The sequence below is a fragment of the Boleophthalmus pectinirostris genome, unplaced genomic scaffold (genome assembly GCF_026225935.1).
Source record: "Boleophthalmus pectinirostris isolate CB_2022bp ecotype Guang Dong unplaced genomic scaffold, ASM2622593v1 HiC_scaffold_5, whole genome shotgun sequence".
Lineage (NCBI taxonomy): Eukaryota > Metazoa > Chordata > Actinopteri > Gobiiformes > Gobiidae > Boleophthalmus > Boleophthalmus pectinirostris.
The window spans coordinates 23451367-23467660 of NW_026571404.1; the positions used below are offsets into that span (position 1 = coordinate 23451367).

The 16294-nt window shown below is 38.6% G+C and overlaps 1 protein-coding gene across 14 annotated transcripts in view; it reads right to left on the bottom strand.

Moving 5' to 3' along the window:
• The window catches only part of LOC110156825 (girdin), a 53710-nt gene that overhangs the window by 11615 nt on the left and 25801 nt on the right, over positions 1-16294 (bottom strand). For all 14 annotated transcript variants that reach the window (XM_055162820.1, XM_055162819.1, XM_055162818.1 and 11 more), the window contains 20 exons: positions 15961-16019; positions 15334-15417; positions 15118-15258; positions 14301-14473; positions 9668-9749; positions 8242-8400; positions 7517-7663; positions 6810-6954; positions 5937-6115; positions 5097-5234; positions 4486-4669; positions 4267-4397; positions 3901-4194; positions 3330-3512; positions 2489-2767; positions 1870-1994; positions 1560-1698; positions 928-1104; positions 667-828; positions 67-344 (listed from right to left, as the gene is read on the bottom strand). In XM_055162820.1, the coding sequence (XP_055018795.1) occupies positions 67-344; positions 667-828; positions 928-1104; positions 1560-1698; positions 1870-1994; positions 2489-2767; positions 3330-3512; positions 3901-4194; positions 4267-4397; positions 4486-4669; positions 5097-5234; positions 5937-6115; positions 6810-6954; positions 7517-7663; positions 8242-8400; positions 9668-9749; positions 14301-14473; positions 15118-15258; positions 15334-15417; positions 15961-16019 (3259 nt within the window). The remainder of the gene's footprint in view (positions 1-66; positions 345-666; positions 829-927; positions 1105-1559; positions 1699-1869; positions 1995-2488; positions 2768-3329; positions 3513-3900; positions 4195-4266; positions 4398-4485; positions 4670-5096; positions 5235-5936; positions 6116-6809; positions 6955-7516; positions 7664-8241; positions 8401-9667; positions 9750-14300; positions 14474-15117; positions 15259-15333; positions 15418-15960; positions 16020-16294) is intronic.

The window sequence follows — 16294 nt, forward strand, 5'->3', positions numbered from 1 at the left end:
AAAACACAGTATGGAGACAATGTAATGAAGATTACACCCCTGTTATCCATATAAGTTGCATTTTACTTGTCCTCCAGGTCCCTGTGCTGTTGCTCCAGATTTTTGTGTGAGCTCTTCAATCCTCCATGTTTACCGATGAGAGCCTCATACTCAGCAGCTTGTCTCTCGTGGAGGGCAGCCAGTTTCTCATGGTCCCGTAGCAACAGTTCATATGTGGACCGGATCTCCTCCTTCTCCCTCAAAGCCCCCTCCCTCTCCCCCTCTAGCCCACTCTGCTGACTCTGCAGCTGGGCATTCTGGGCCATCAGGGACGCACTCTGGGAGCTCAGCGTGGAGTTCTCAACCTGGAGAAGACAGAAGAAAAAGTCATGACTAGATTTGTTACAAAATAATGTTCTAATTTGTATAGAGAGGTTCCATACAAGACACACAGTCTCTCATTTTATTTTCAATTTTTTGTCTTTGTATTTTTTGTTTTTTATGTTAAAAAAACTTCAGATTTCAATTGTGAATAATTTATCAGTGAGGATTGTCTCTATACCTTCAGTAGTGCTTCCACCCCTGGTATGCTACTAACGCCTACACACAAATTGCTGTGCTCAAACTCAATATCTTGTCTTTTGGATGTTGCTTATCTGAAAGGTTTGCAGCATCTAAGGTCATTACCTGAAGCTTTGCATTTTGGGTTTGCAGTGTTGTGTTGTTCTCCTGGAGAGAGGCGGTTTGTCTCTGTAGAGCCACAATCTGAGCCTGGAGGTTGGAGCTCTGAGTTTCTAGTTGTTTGAGTTGGCTCCTCAGAGCAGCTTTCTCTGCCTGCAGTGTAGCATTCTGCACAGAGATTTAGACATCGTTATATTGATTTAAAAAACATGCTATCTAGTATCTAGTATCTAGTACAATGTACTAAATGTGAGAGATGTAACTTACATTCCTTTCGACCTCAATAAGCCGGTCTTTGACTTTCAGCAGTTCTCGTGTGGCCTCATGGCTCTCCTTCTCCCATTTATTTACAGACTTTTGGTCCTCCCCCCCTTTAGGGGGCGAGCTCTGGACCATCCTTTCCTCCTCTTCCCTTTGTCGCAGAGCTTCATAGTTTTTCTTCACCTTTGAAAGATATGCATAACTATATAAACTACAAAACTACAAGGCTTCACCAAACCTGAGAGTACATAGTAATAATGCTGACAGGTTAATGAGCAGCCCACTCAAAGCCGGAGCTACGTTTGAGTGTGTACCCCCTGAAGGGAAGCACAAAGTCTCGCCTCCATCTCAGCCTTTGACAGACTCCTGCCGCCTCATGAATAGATAAAGTGGCGATAGAAGTGCACTGAGTGAATTAATAATGCATTCGCCTCAAGAACACTCAACATTTTCAAATACAGCGAATGATTTCAGCACAGCTTGCTGTTGGCAGTTGGCTGTAAAAAGAGGTTTTGTTATTTAGAGTAGCTGTTAACGCTTAAGTGGATTCTAGCAGCTTTGCCTTTGTTATGTAGACATATTCGACACTGAGTTTACAGTAAAAAAAAAGAAGCATATATGGATTGTATGATACTGACTGTCTTGAGCTCTTGTCGAAGCTGCTGGTTAAGGTTTGAAGACTCCTGTAATCTGGCCTCCAGAGCAGCGATCTTCTCCTCTTTGATCTCTAAAGATGACTTCAAAGTCGACTCAAGCTTTGACTCCAAGAGCTTAAACCTGACAAGAAAAAGTAAATAATTACTTGGGCTCAGATTATTTACAAATATTAAATAAAATATCTATCTGCTCTTTTCAGCTTTCATTAAATAGGAAATAGAATTGTAGGAGGCATATACATAGCTCAATAGTCCTGGTAGAGTCTAATTTCCAAGTCTAAAATAGTATTACCTATCATCAGAGCTCTCATCATGTAGCAGTCTCTCTTTGTTTAGTCCGATTTTCTCCAGCTCATGTGTCAGTTTCTCCAGATCGTTATTCATCTGTTGAGTCCGCAGCTTCTCACTCACAAGCTCCTAAACACACAGGTACAAGTTGTTTTATTTTGTTTTTATTTATTTTAAAACTATATATTAGTATTACATAATAATATAATTATGTAATTCAGTGTCAGTTACTTGTTGTTTTGTTTTATGAGTAGAGCGTTCATAGTGAGAGTACATTGATGAAATTAAAACGATTTGGGTTGAGAGATGTTGCCAATTATTTAGTAAATGGTTACACTTCCTTTTCCACCTCCAAGGCACTCAAAGCACTTTACATCAAGGAACCACTCAACCATTCACACACACATTCATACACCAGACATACACTGAGGGCAAGGTGGGTTAAGTGACTTGCCCAAGGACACAACTACACTATTGTTTATGTCGAGAGAGGGATTGAACCCTTGGATCAATGAAAAATCCCTCTACCAACTGAGCTACTTCCACTTACTGTAAATGCAATGTATTAATGGAATAACTTTTCAGCCATTTTTGTGAGGTTAAATTAAAGAAATGTTATGTACCTCTCTGAGTGTGATGAGCGTCTTCTTGTCAATGCTGGCTAGTTTGAGCAACTCTTTGTTCTCCCTCTCCAGGTCTTTGACTCTGGTGCAAGAGTCCCTGAAGAAAATCATCTCTTTGCCCATGGTGCGGTTTTCCTTCTCCAGTGCTGAGATCCGCTGGTTGTTGTCATCAAGTTTGGAATCTTTGATCTCAGCCTGTTGCCTCAGACGCTTGTTCTCTTTCTCCAGAAGCTTCTTGTCTTTTTCCAACTGCGACGTTTCCTGCTCAAGCACTTTGTTCTAAAGCACAACCAAAAACAAGAAGGAGCAGAAGTTGGATGTGATTTTCAACTCAATGTGGTGTAAATACATGTCTGAGTGGGTTTGGATTGGTGCCCACTATCTCTGAATGAAAGTGTTTGATATCAGTACATCATTAGAGTTCATTTGAGTCCAATCTTAAGTATTTTACTACTGAACCAAGTGCACAAATAAAAATAAATGAAATGAACTTAAACAGAGATGGGAGATATCAAAAATGGATACCAATTAAATATTTTAGTTATTTAGGAGATCTGTGACGTTAAAATATTGAATATAAAAAATATCTCAAAATAAGCTGCAAAAAACCCCCAAAAAACAAAAAAACACACACACACACAAAACTAAACTTGCAGCATAATATATAAACATGGGTATGGATGTCTGCATGTAAACGTTTCATTTTATTACAGTTTTCTGTGACTGTTGAACCTAAACCATGACACTTACATGATTATACTAAAATAATTTTTATGTCAGAATCACCAAAATGTTCTTTTACACCTACTAAACATTAAATTACACCAAAAAAGCTTCATACCTCTTGTTCTAGCTGCTCCAGGCGTTTACTTGAGATCTTGAGCTCCTCCAAACTGCGCTGTAGCGTTTGATTTTCTGTCTCTACTTCCTGAAGTTCTGCCTCTAATTGCTGGATTTTTTTGCTACTGTTCTCCAAGGCCTTCTGCAAGCGCTGGTTCTCAGTATCCAGGCCCTGGTAACTCACCTGAGAGAGGGGTGAGGCACAGGGGGTATTTTAAGAAACTGAACTAGTTGTGCCATTCCCCAGACAGAACTGGCCCCATAAAAAGATTTGAAGACAATTTATGACATGATGACAGTTAAAATTCTATTATTAGTTGTCCTTCTTTTAATTATCTTTTAGAACCAATATAATGAAAACCAAAAGTTAACTTTTTATCATAATTACTATCACAGTACTGCAACAATTTTCAGATTTCAATTTGACATATACCATATTATCCGCAACAGAAAAATATAAAATTAGTACAGCCTATGGTTCTAGCCTGTGTAATATATTTGCCTACAGTGATGCCACAGTATTTATATTAGTAACTTACCTAGAATAAAAAGAATAATAGAACACGACATACCTCTAATCGCTCATTCTTCTTGTTGGAGGCCTTGAGGAGCTCCAGACTGCGTTTGAGTTGGCTCTTCTCACTCTCCAGCTCCCTGTTCTCCGCCTCGAGCTGTGCTGCCTTTGCACCGGCTGATCTCAAGGTTTCAGCAGCGCGACGTAAATCCAGGTTTTCTTGTTCAATCTGTGCATTATCCTTCTGCAAAACTTCCAACTGAAACTCCATATTTTTCAATGTGTCCAACTTCTTTTTCAGACAACGGCGTTCAGCCTCCAACTCAATGTTTTCTTTCTCCAAAGTCAAAACCTGCAATTTCAACTGTTAGCACACACAATAGTCTATTCAGATTTCAAGAGTTGTGCTGCATTAGTGACAGACCTTCTCACAGGTGATCCCCAAACTTGCCACCTTCTTTTGCAGACCTTCATTTTCCCTTTCCAACTTCTGCACCTGCACCTCCAGCTCCTCTGCTCGCTCTCCCTTCTCTTTCACCACTTCCAGTTCCTTTCCTTAAAAAATGAATAAATAAATAAAAAGATTATTAAAAGCAACAGATTTATAGATTTTCATTAATAAATGTATTTCAGAATCCCTTACGTAATTGTTTCCTTTCAAACTCGAGCTTGTTGAGTTTGGCAGTGGTTTCACATATGGACTCATGCAAAACTCTGTTCTCCTTCTCCACATCTTTGACCCTGGCCTCAGCTCCGACCTGGCACCTCTGTCTCAGAGATGCCACAGTCTGATTCAGGTGTTTGTTCTCCTGCTCCAGATCCTTCATCTACAAGACATCGCCAGAGATGTGTAAACTACAGGAAAAGTTTATGACAAAGAAGCCTGTGGAAGTTATCTCAATTGTAACAAATCTCAAAAAATATTGGCAGCCACCACTACATTTTCTGACAGGAAGTAAATACAGCAAAGAAAATCAATGAGCCAATATCAATAAGCTGTGTTACAGCTGATTAATAACCATGTAAACTAGATCAAAATTAATTACACAAACCAATGAAAGAGCTGCCACAACAGTCGATCAGATTGATCAAGTACAGTCTGGGCTGCAAAAAAGGCTAAGCATACATTTGTGTAGTAAAATGCTGTATATACTGCACTTGGTTTCTAACAGTTCTGGCTAGTTTCCAATAAAAGGCTATCATAGGATAATATATATTACAAAAACATCATGGAAATAAGAATCCAGCCAGCACCTGTCTCTCGGAGTTCTCCCGGAGTGTCTCCAGGGTCTTCTCCAGTAAAGCCTTTTCCTTCATTAGCTCCGTGCTCAGAGACTCAGAACTGCGCAGTGAGTCTTTGTCAGCCACAAGCTCACTCTCCAGCTGCTCCAGCTGTACCACACAAACATACCATATAATTATCAAGAGAGAAGAAACATTTTCATTTCTTAACTTCCATAAACCTACAGTGAAAAAGTTTTATTATATAATTGTTCCAAATTCTGAAGTCAAATGCTGTTTTGATGTTCCAAACTACCAGAAGCTGCACAACCATTTTAATGAGTTTTATGGCAGGCCTAAAGCCCAAGAGCAGAGCAGTAAATTTTCCTTTAGATTTAGTCTTTGTGAGAGAAAACACAATTTAATGCTTTTTCTTCACAGAGCTCAGAGAGCAGCTTATACTTCTGAAAATAGCTAAGAGACTTCTCTTAGCGAGGGGCGTTTGGGTGTCAGTGCTCAAAAAGGGAGAAGTCTGCTGGGATTTATAGCTCTGCCTTTATGCCATCCAGGCCTTTCTGTGTGCCCTCTCTGCTTTTCTTCTTTTCCCTCTCCCGGACTCTGGGTGAAAAGATCTCAAGTCGTCTGGCAGCTTGATCTATTGGAGAAGCGATGGGCCAAAGTGTAAATCTTAGGGGGTAACTGGGATGAGGTCATAGCTTTTGATCAGAGCTCCCAGGAGTCTGACAATGACGCAGGCTTCGTGTGTGGGATTTCTCAAACATTTGTATATAAAAGAGGAGACTTTGCAAACATTTAAGAAGGTTCCAATTAAAAATATATACCAGATCCTTTACAATTCAAAGGTCAACTTACCCTCTGCTTTAGAGCCTGGTTTTCTTGGTTTGCTTTGGCCAGTTTGGCAGTGGTGTCCTGGGCTGCTGCCCCTTTGAGCTCCTCCACAGTCTTCAGCAGAGTCTGGTTGTCTTTTTCCAGCTTCAACAAACGGCTGGACGTCAGCTCATTCACCTCTTCTCCCAAAGACTTCTGAGGGACTATGTTAGAAATACATTCAAACAACAGAAGAATAAGTTAAAACTAAAGAAATTATCCATAGACCAGAATTACAGCTAGGGCTTAAAGCACTTAAGTGTAGTTTCGCCTTAAACTAAATCTTTATCCAGATCTGCTGCTAAGCCTCTTATTTGCTTTTGTCCAAACACATACAGCTGTAGATAATCCTGCAAAAGTCGCTGAATATTAATCACAGCTCTTAATGACATGGCAAAGCAGAAGTTGGAATTGCACTGTTGTAAATGAGACAATGACTTTAAGCCTGACTGCAGCCAAGACACTGGCAGTCCACTTTATACCACTTTAAACCCTTTATTGGATCACAGAATATAAAGTAATTTACTCCCTTGTTTACGTTGACACTTAAAGGTGCACTGTGAAACTGGTGGAAGGCCCGTCAGATGCTTTTCTCCTTGGAGAGGTTATTGCTTTATTTATGTTTCACAGTATGGTATTAAACCTTTCTATCTTCATGGAGATCAAACCAGACCAAGATATAGTTCAGATATGTCAACAGGTAACCCTGCTCACAGTCAGAATGCCTGTGTCTCTAGAGCCACTTCAAGTCATACTGTGGAACATTCTAAGCATGCAATGAGATATCCATTGAAACAAGGAGGTGACCCCCAACCAAAAAGTTACACAGTGCACCTGTAATAAACCCTGGTATATTACCATCAGTCAGGTCTGGTGTTTTGGAGAGTTGCTCCAACTCCCATCCGAGGTGCAGAGACTCATCCATGCTCTGCTTCTGAGCCATCTCCAGCACCAGGTTCTCCTCCAACAGCTCCTCCATGCGCTTACGGTCCAAGTCACGCTCCTGGAAACAAAACATAATCAAAAATCATATATACATCTCAAAGTTGTCACAGTTTTGGCCTGTGCAATGAATCAGCTTTTAAGATCTAGATTGAGTCATTACTAATTGCCAATGAACAGTTTAGGTCTTTCATTGAAACTAAAGCCAGTCATCTGTCAATAAATGCATGTGGTTTGGAGCAGACTTTAGAACATGGAGGAAATAAATGGATTTTGTGTGCGTGTGTATTAAATAGCAATTATTAAAATAGTAAATACCATTTCTAGTCCCATTTTCACATTAAAAAAGTTTTAAATGTAGTCAGATTGCCTCAGACTTTTCTCTTTGCTGTCTATAAGTGATATCTCCACTGTGACCCTGATGAACACCTGACCTGACACTTAACTGACCCACTGAAGCACTCGTCTTTCCAGTCATTAACTGGACAGGCCATTTTTTAAAAAGCAAGATGAAATTGAAAATCTTGATTGAGCAATACAAAAAATAAAACTTGCCCAGACCCTGTTACTATAGATATTTAATAAGTTATCCATATGTTAAATAAAAAAGGACAAGTTCTTACCGTCTCCAAATCGTGCAGTTTTGATTTGAGTTGCAGATTTTCCTTCTCCAGGTGGTGATGTTTGTCGGCACGGCTCCTGCTCGTGTCCAGTTGTTCCTCCAACATGTTCTTTGTCTCCAGCAAAATCTGATTGTCTTCTTTCAGTTCCTGAACAGCCCATTATATAATTATTACCTCGTGTACAAGCTGTTTAAAGAGTCCATATTACACAATTTTTTTTTAAATCTATGGTATAATGTTGTTTTCTCATCAAAATCACACCTGGAGTTGTGTTTTGTTTTATTCACACATGTTTAAAAGACAAACACTGCATATTTCAGATGAGTTATTCTCTCAAACTGAAAACACTCTGTTCAACCTTGTGATGTCATATGATAATATAGAAAGTGCTCCACTGTGTTTTTAAACTCCAAATATCTTCACTTGAAACATTTGGAAAACCAGTTCTGAACTTGCCAGTATCTATTGAACTACAGGTAAAAGGTAGTGGTTAACTAGAAAATGCATCATGGCATCACAAGGTGGAACAGAGAATTTTGAGCTTTGGAAATGTAGACTAAAATTAAAGGATTATTCATGAATGAGTGAATGAATGAGTGAATGAAACAAAACAACTTTTTTTGGTTTTGATAAGGTGACAACATTATAACGTGTTTTAAGGCTCACAAGAGTCACTTTTGCATAACATAAGACCTTTAAATGGTATTAGATTATGGCACACATACCTCGACTCTGGCCTTATAAAAGTCGATATCATGGAGTCTCTCTTTGTATCTACACAGTTCACTCTCCAATTTGTCCACACGCAGCGCTTTCTCCCGAAGTGCATCCAGCTCGTCCCTGTAGGCTCGTGCTGACCGGGCATCGGACATCAGCTGGTAACTCTGGAGTTAAGACATAAATATAAGATTAAGTAAACATGAAGCAGAATATTCAAGTAGAACCACATATTAAGCTATTGATACACTGCAGTGACATCACACTGGGGGTGTTCTACATGAATTTCTATGGTGGAATGTTCAGCAGTTACCAGGGTCACACGCATTAGCAAACACCATCAAAACAGTTTTTAGAGTTTGATTTTCAACAAAAAGGTAAGAGTGACTGGCTGAAAAACTCTTGGCTAATGCTAGCTATCTTGTGACTAATGTTATTTGAGGGGGACTTGTTTAACAGCACAAATCATCTCACTTGTTGTAGTTCCGATTAATTTGGCACTTTCTAGTCAGATTATATTAAAATGAAACTCAAAATAAAGTCTAACAAGCTTCATATAGAGCAGTGCTCACAGTTAGCATCACACCCCCAGGGACATCAGCTGCAAAGTATCAATGACTTGGTTTCAGATCACAATATTCTATGTGTCAATAATATGCAATACAGATGGAGCAGCTAAAAATAATATTGTTAAAATTCAGATTTAGTTGTAATACAGTGAGTTCTAGGGTTTGCCTCCATCTGGGATTAAGAGATCATCACATACTAGAGTCTGAAAATCACCAATAATCACATCTGCTACATACATTATCTATAGATGACATCAAAATATGACCAATAATCAATCAATCAATTAAAAAAACTAAATCAGATACCCAAAATCCAGTTCTTAATCAAGTCAATAAATTTGAACACTATGTCAAAGAACTGTACCAGACTTTTTTGGGGACAGATAAGCTTTATCTTGTTAAAAACACATCTCCAATATTGATAATCATGTTCCAATAAAAGATTTATATTAGATTAGGTTCACTGAAATTTTGTGCAGCCCTTGGACCAAACGGGTGTTAAAGAGTCAGTGGGTTAATGACTTTATCATGTGCGATTAGGAAGATTATCTGAAACAGCATTAGTTGGCTTTCCTCACACGCATCCTTTATACTGTGAACTCATCAACCCAGTTTATAACATGTATTTAGCAGCCACCAGGCCTCCATGCTCCGCCCACTTCAAATCAAAAGTCATGAGAGGTTGCCACTGGACTATAGATAGTTCTAATAGCCTATAATGAGCTAAAGCACAAGCTAGCTGATTAGAGCCTGGCAGTGCTGTAGAAACAAAGCACTGGGGGGAGGAGGGAGAGAGGAGCAGGTGGAGAGTGTGCTACTGTATGAATGTCTATGTGACGTATTCGAACACGTGCGGTTTTGTTACCTCCGTCTGGACCCTCTTCAGCTCTGCTTCCATGTTCTCCAGCTCCTGCCTGGTGTCCAAAAGCTGCTCACTTTTCTCCTCTCTAAAAGAAAGGAAAAAACAAAAGGCAAATTATTAATAAAATGTGTATGGCAGATTTCCATGGTTTCATAATTTAGTTTGATGAGATAATACATGTGGTCAGTATTTATGTGAGCGTTACATCAATCAAGATTCAGTTTGTGAAGAAAGTTGGTGAAAATGCTGACAAAAATTTAATTATATTAGGAAATAGAGCAGAGTTGTAAAAAGAAATTCCTCTACAACATCACTGCACAAAACTCCATCCAAAACACAACTTATAAACAAAGAACATATTTTTGGACTATTTAAACATACAAACGTTTGGACATACAAACGTATTTAACAATATAAAGGTGTTGTCATAGAATCGTAGATATTAAATAATCACTATTGTGCAAATTTGATTTGGGCCTTGTTTACCATTTGTTTGCTATTTAACAATTATGTAATTGTAAAAATCAAAATTATCACACTAAGAAAAACTAGTTTCTAATCTTAAAGATAACATGTTGAAAATGCATTAGTGTAGTGTGCTGTCTAACTTGTCATATGCACTTAAAAACATCAGTAATTTTTATTATAAAGCAGACAATGTTTGTAGTAACTCTGAGGTAAGGTAAGATGAATGGGAAGTACTTAAAGATACAGCTCAACCCACTAACCTAGTTTCTTTATTTGGCAGAGCATTTTGTGTTTGTGTTTGAGATGTGATCAGGACTAGTCTGGTGTGTATATCCCTCTAAGCTCCAAATAAGTTGACAATCTAGACAACTTTCCAAAACAGTTCACTGCTTCGGGTTATAGTTCAGGAACACATAAAGTAATGATGTATATCCAAACATAAATATAGCTTTGACCATGGGGAAAATGTTTTGTTGTTTAAAAGGTCCTGTACTACCCAGAACGGACTCTTGTGAGTTTTAAGCCATGTTATAATGTCGTTATCTCATCAAAAACATACCCGGAGTTGTGTTTTCTTTCATTCATTCATCATACATGTTTGAGTAATCCTGGTCTGTTAGTCTGTCTTAAAATGCTATGTTCCACCTTGTGATGTCATGTAGTGGTAGTTTTCAAGTTAACACATCTCCAGGTATGTTTGTGATGAGGAAATAACATTATAATATAGATCAGAAAATAGTGTAATATGGGCCCTTTAATGATAACTACAAACTGTAAGCTTATATCCAATATTTGATGCTGTTATGGAAGATCATTACCAATATTTACAGTATTAACATTTCAAAATTGATTGCAAGACCCACATATCACAAGAACGTAAATAATATGTAAAGATTCTAGTAAAATGTATTCTCTAAATATTATTTGTTGTAGTTTTTATGATAATTGTGTACACATGCAACCACCTCTAGCCTATTGCTCTTTTACTTCAATTAGAAATGCTTAACTTCAGTAAAGAAGAGAGATTTGTCGTCGTGCTTTGAAGAGAAAGGAGTGCATTCCTGAGATGCTCAACTCTGGCTCTTGTGAGTGACACCGCAGAACATCTGATGGCCTGTTTGATTACAGCTCACTGAGTCTGGGGAGCATTTCAATAAGGAAAAAGCCATCATCATTCTGTTGTTTTGGTTCAGTTCATAACGTTGGGATGAAGACGAGATGCAGACAGGATGTTCAATCATCTGTGTTTGTTTCATCAGTTAACCCCCTCCACACCGCTCTGTGTCTGTGCTCTCCTTCACCAAATCAGAAACACCTGTACACTTCAGCTTTTCCCATCAGGGCGCAGCTGCTCCGAGAGGTTTGATATGATTCTCCACACGCGACGCATATGAGCCCAACAACAGACATGCTCTAAGAGGCATATACGGACTAAACACTATTGTAACCATGCTCGTTGGTTTTCCTAAGCACTATCCACAGTTTTTAAATCTGATCATAGTGTTCAGTTTAAGCCTGTCACGGTAACAAATTTTGAAGCATGATATATTGCTCCAGAGATATACTGGGATAAAACTACTTTATACCACTGAAATAAAGCAGGATGATCCCATTAAGCCCATTTTTAAAGAGATGGGATCATTAAAAAGCCTGAGCTACAACAAATTAAGGGCAGAATGAACCATAATCATAGCAGGTATTTATTCTACAGCTCAAATCTTATTGTATTACATAAAAATGGCTAAACTCTCCTAACTATAGCAAAGAAAAAATAATGCATCAGACACTCAAAGAAACTTTACAGAGCATTATTCATTCACTCCACACCCGGTGATGGTAAGCTACTACTGTAGCCACAGCTGCTCTGGGGCAGACTGATTGAACGAGGCTGCCAATCTGCGCCATCGGCTCCTCCAACGACCACCAGTACTCACTCACACACACACACACACAGGACTTTCCTACTAGGCAATGAGGGTGAAGTGCCTTGCCTAAGGACACAACAACAGTTCTGATGACTGGCGCCCCCCGTGGCACCTGATTTTCCCAGCGGTCTCCCATCCAAGTACTAACCAGTCCCGGCCTTGCTTAGCTTCTGAGATCTGACGTGATAAGGCTTTGACAGGCCGGTATGGCCAAAAAGTACACACAATACATATTGAGCCCCAAAATAAGTGTCCCAGCTTTCATATATTGAATGATAAGTCAATACTGTAATTAATTGATATTGACAGGCTTAATATAACCATACTTCTTGGTTTTCCTATTCACTATCCACATTTTAAAAATCTTGTTTAAGTCTTGTCATATTGCTTAATTTCTGTGATGCTTGTTCTAAAAATCTTCCTTTTGTTAAGGTAAGACATAGACACATTACAGCATTTTTAAAGTATAGTGGCCATGAGTGGTTGTCGAACATCCAGAAGGTTGTAAATTAAATCCCACCTACGGCCTGTAAATACTGTTGTAGTGTCCTTGGGTAATGCACTTCACTCACTTTGCCTGTGTGAATGCAGTGTGTAAGCAACTGGCAGTTACTCCACCCGTCAGCCCCAGGGCAGATGAAGTTTCAGAAGAAGTTCAGGAAGTGTAGGGTACGGAATGACTACTGTATTGCTGAGAACCAGAAAACATGGTATTATAACTCTTTGGTGATTACTGACAAAGTCCCTGGTATTTTTAATATTCTGTACTATTATACATCTTAACTGGCTAAAATCTGTTGCTGGACTACAGTAGTATTTATAAGATCAATTAGAAACAGAGCAGCGTGGGAGCAGTGACCCATACCCCTCGGCTCTACACTCACAAACACACAACAGCACAGGCCCCATGACCACACAAATGTACCACAGAGAACTGCCACCAACTACAGCACGAGTTTAGAAAAACAGGGACAAACAGTCTCCTTTATGGCTGTTCAGCATGACCACATGACAAAACACAAACACCGCCATAGCAACCAGCAAGCCAATTTGAGAGAGTTCGCTTATACCACTAAAGGCAACCCATAATGAATTAATCTTTTAAAGAATAGTTAGAGGAGACTTACTGACAGAATACACAAATCAAAGTGAACTTACCACTCCTCAAGAGACTGCGCTAAATGCTGATCACAGGAGAAGCCCTCTAATTAGAGCCTACTGCTCAGAGTAATGCTAACTTGTGGTTGGATGTCACTTACATTGACAAAGCGCAGAATAAACCAGCCAATACAACATAGAAAGTAAATTATACACTGTTAGTTATGGGAGATACTTGTTGCACAAAGACAGAAAAAAATTTGACTGAAATTGTTATTTATAAACAAGAACTTGATGAATCACATTTCCCCGAAGTTTGTAACAGTTTGAAGAGATGAAAGATGAAGTAAATCAGGGACTCCAAATGGAAACTATTTAGAGATTTCTGGTGTAGAACATCTAGGCCTGTACTATATCAATTTATTTAAAATATGAAAGCTGAAACTATATTTTTTGGGGTCAATATTTATCATGTGTACATTTTCTTTACACTACTGGGAAATTCTTGGTAACATTTTGTCCACACAGTTAGATTTAAGCTGCAAAAGTTTTAATTAATAACTTATTTCACTAATTACAGATGCAAACCAAGTAATAAAGTGTTTCATTTTGCTATTTATTTTTTGCAGCTCATGTTTTTTTTTTTTTTTTTTTTAAACCATATTGTACATTTAGAGTAATTTTTGTGCTTTAAATCCGGTCTTGGGTTTTTGTGTCAGTGGCATAAATTAGTTTGCATATTGTTTATAGTCTATATTAACTTCAACAATATTTCATATTCTAAAATTTGTTATTGTGTGACAGGTCTAGGAGCATCTCTTTTTCTATGAGTTTCAAGTCTCTTTTTGAACATTTAGCAATCAAATAATGACTAAACTATCTATACATTTTGGTATGACATAGCAGTTTAGGTCAACTCATGGTGGAAGGAAGTGAAGTAAATATATTCATCCTGTGTGACTCATTGTTGCAGGTGTTCAGTGTTTTAGTAAGACTCAAATTAGATCATTTTCCCTTTATTTCAAAGCAGGTTTCCTTCTGAACCAGAATTATTCATATCTGCTTGACCCATTGACCTCTTGGAGTTTCCTGTTTGCATCAGGCTCACTGTAAATAAAGACTTATTGAGCAGTGATAGTACTCACAGCTCCTGCCGTAGTCGTCTGATCCGGGCCTTGGCGTCGGCCAGCTCCACAGAGAGGTGCTGGCGGCTCTCAGTCCTCCTCAGACTGGGGGAGCCGTTGGGGGACTGAGCCGGACATGGGCCTAGCGGAGACAACTGCACACAGTCTCTTTCCTGAGTCAGCTCCACAATGGTCTGCAAGAGCGAGAGGGGGGAAGGGGTCACATAAGATGAGAGCAATCTATGGATGTTAAGGCACAAGACAAGAATAACTTTATTTACTTGAATTAAATGTACTTTCCAAATCAATATTAAATCTCATTCAAGGAAGATCTGCTATTTTAAAATAGTTTAGTAGTATTAGTAATAAGCATTTTAAATATATGGGTTTGATTGTTACAATAAAATTCTGCTACTATTTTTGCCCATGCTCAGGGTGCCTCACCCACACACAGTCGATCCTGATCTGATGAGAGGAAATGGGATTTTAATTGAGAGCAGTGATGGTCTGGAGGCTATTAAAACTCTGATAGACAAAGTTGGTTGTATCAGTCCAGGGCATCTGCCCCCTCTGAGCTGGAACCTAGTGTAATGACGCATTTAATGCATTAACACAGAAACACACGTGGAGTCCTTATCCACGACACAGTTAACAGTTTCAACCCTTCCTTCCTGAGGCAGCTCTGCGGTCATGGCAAAAAGAGAAAAGTTTCCACATTGCCATCCAAAGCCAAAGCACTCACTCATTTTATTAGTCAATTTTAGTTTTGAGAAGTCAAGTCACACAAACAGCCAAATAAAATCACTGGAGCTTTTCCTCATTCATGCTACTCTCTTACCTCTAGTTGTGTGTCTCTCTCATCCACCAAGTGTTTCAGGTGGAACGCCAGATTTCGGGAGAGACTGTCTAGGTCTTCAGGGGGCACGTCTCCACTTTCCATCCACTGTAGGTCCACCACATTTTCCTGATTATGAGTAACCTGTAAAAACAAAATTGGAATTATTCTCTGATCTGTTTTTGATATTACTCTACAGAATGTATAAAATAAACATACCTCTTGAATGTGTGATGCTATAGCAGCTTTAGTGTCAAAATCCAAAGTCTGGATTCGTTCAATATATTCCTCCTTCTTTTCACACACTGCAGAGAAAATAAATTCATGTTTATTCTGGTATTCATGTATTTTTAAACCCAAGTCTCAATGATTTTCATGAATAAAAGGCAAGATTTACTAATGCATTTTGTTTATATGCAGTAGCCACAACTCAAACAAATATGAGTAAGGAGTCTTTTATATATTTACAATGGAGATGGTGGAGGGCTATCGCAGCTGTTTAAAATGTAATTTAGCTCAGCCTGAATAGGGTCATTGTATTACCCAGCCAACATTATCAGTGCCATCTATTTAACACCATTAGGTTCTGTGTTAAAGAGATTATTTTTTATCGTAAGCAGCAAACTACATTTCCCCCAAATCAAATTTACTAATTACTTATTAATTCCTGGAAAACACACGTGTAACTGTACTACAAATTTGACAACACTGAATCATAAAATTAGGATCATATGAAATGAGAGTAAATATGGCTAAATTGTTTCTATTGTATGTGTAGCAAGAAAGATTAAATTCTGTCTATTTTATTTGATCATTTTTATGTCAGTGTGAGTGCATGTTTGTTACCTGGACAGCACAGCCCAATAGCAGCAACAGTAATTTCTTCATTTCATCCAAGCCTTGCACTGGAACAGACAAACACAACTGTATTAGGGCATCATAATGTACCCAGCATATTTTTATAGTGTTTCAGTGTAAACAAAATAAACAGAATATCAATCACGTTGACATAGGTTAGCCACACAGGTTACCCACGGTTACCAACGGTGTTTTATAATTCTGCTTATAATGTAACCGAATCCAATGCCTTTAGAGCAAACAGTCCTTTCAGAAACATTTACTAATCCATATTCTCATGTCAGTGCCAGGATGTGCAGTGTGAATTTCCTGTAGAGCTGCA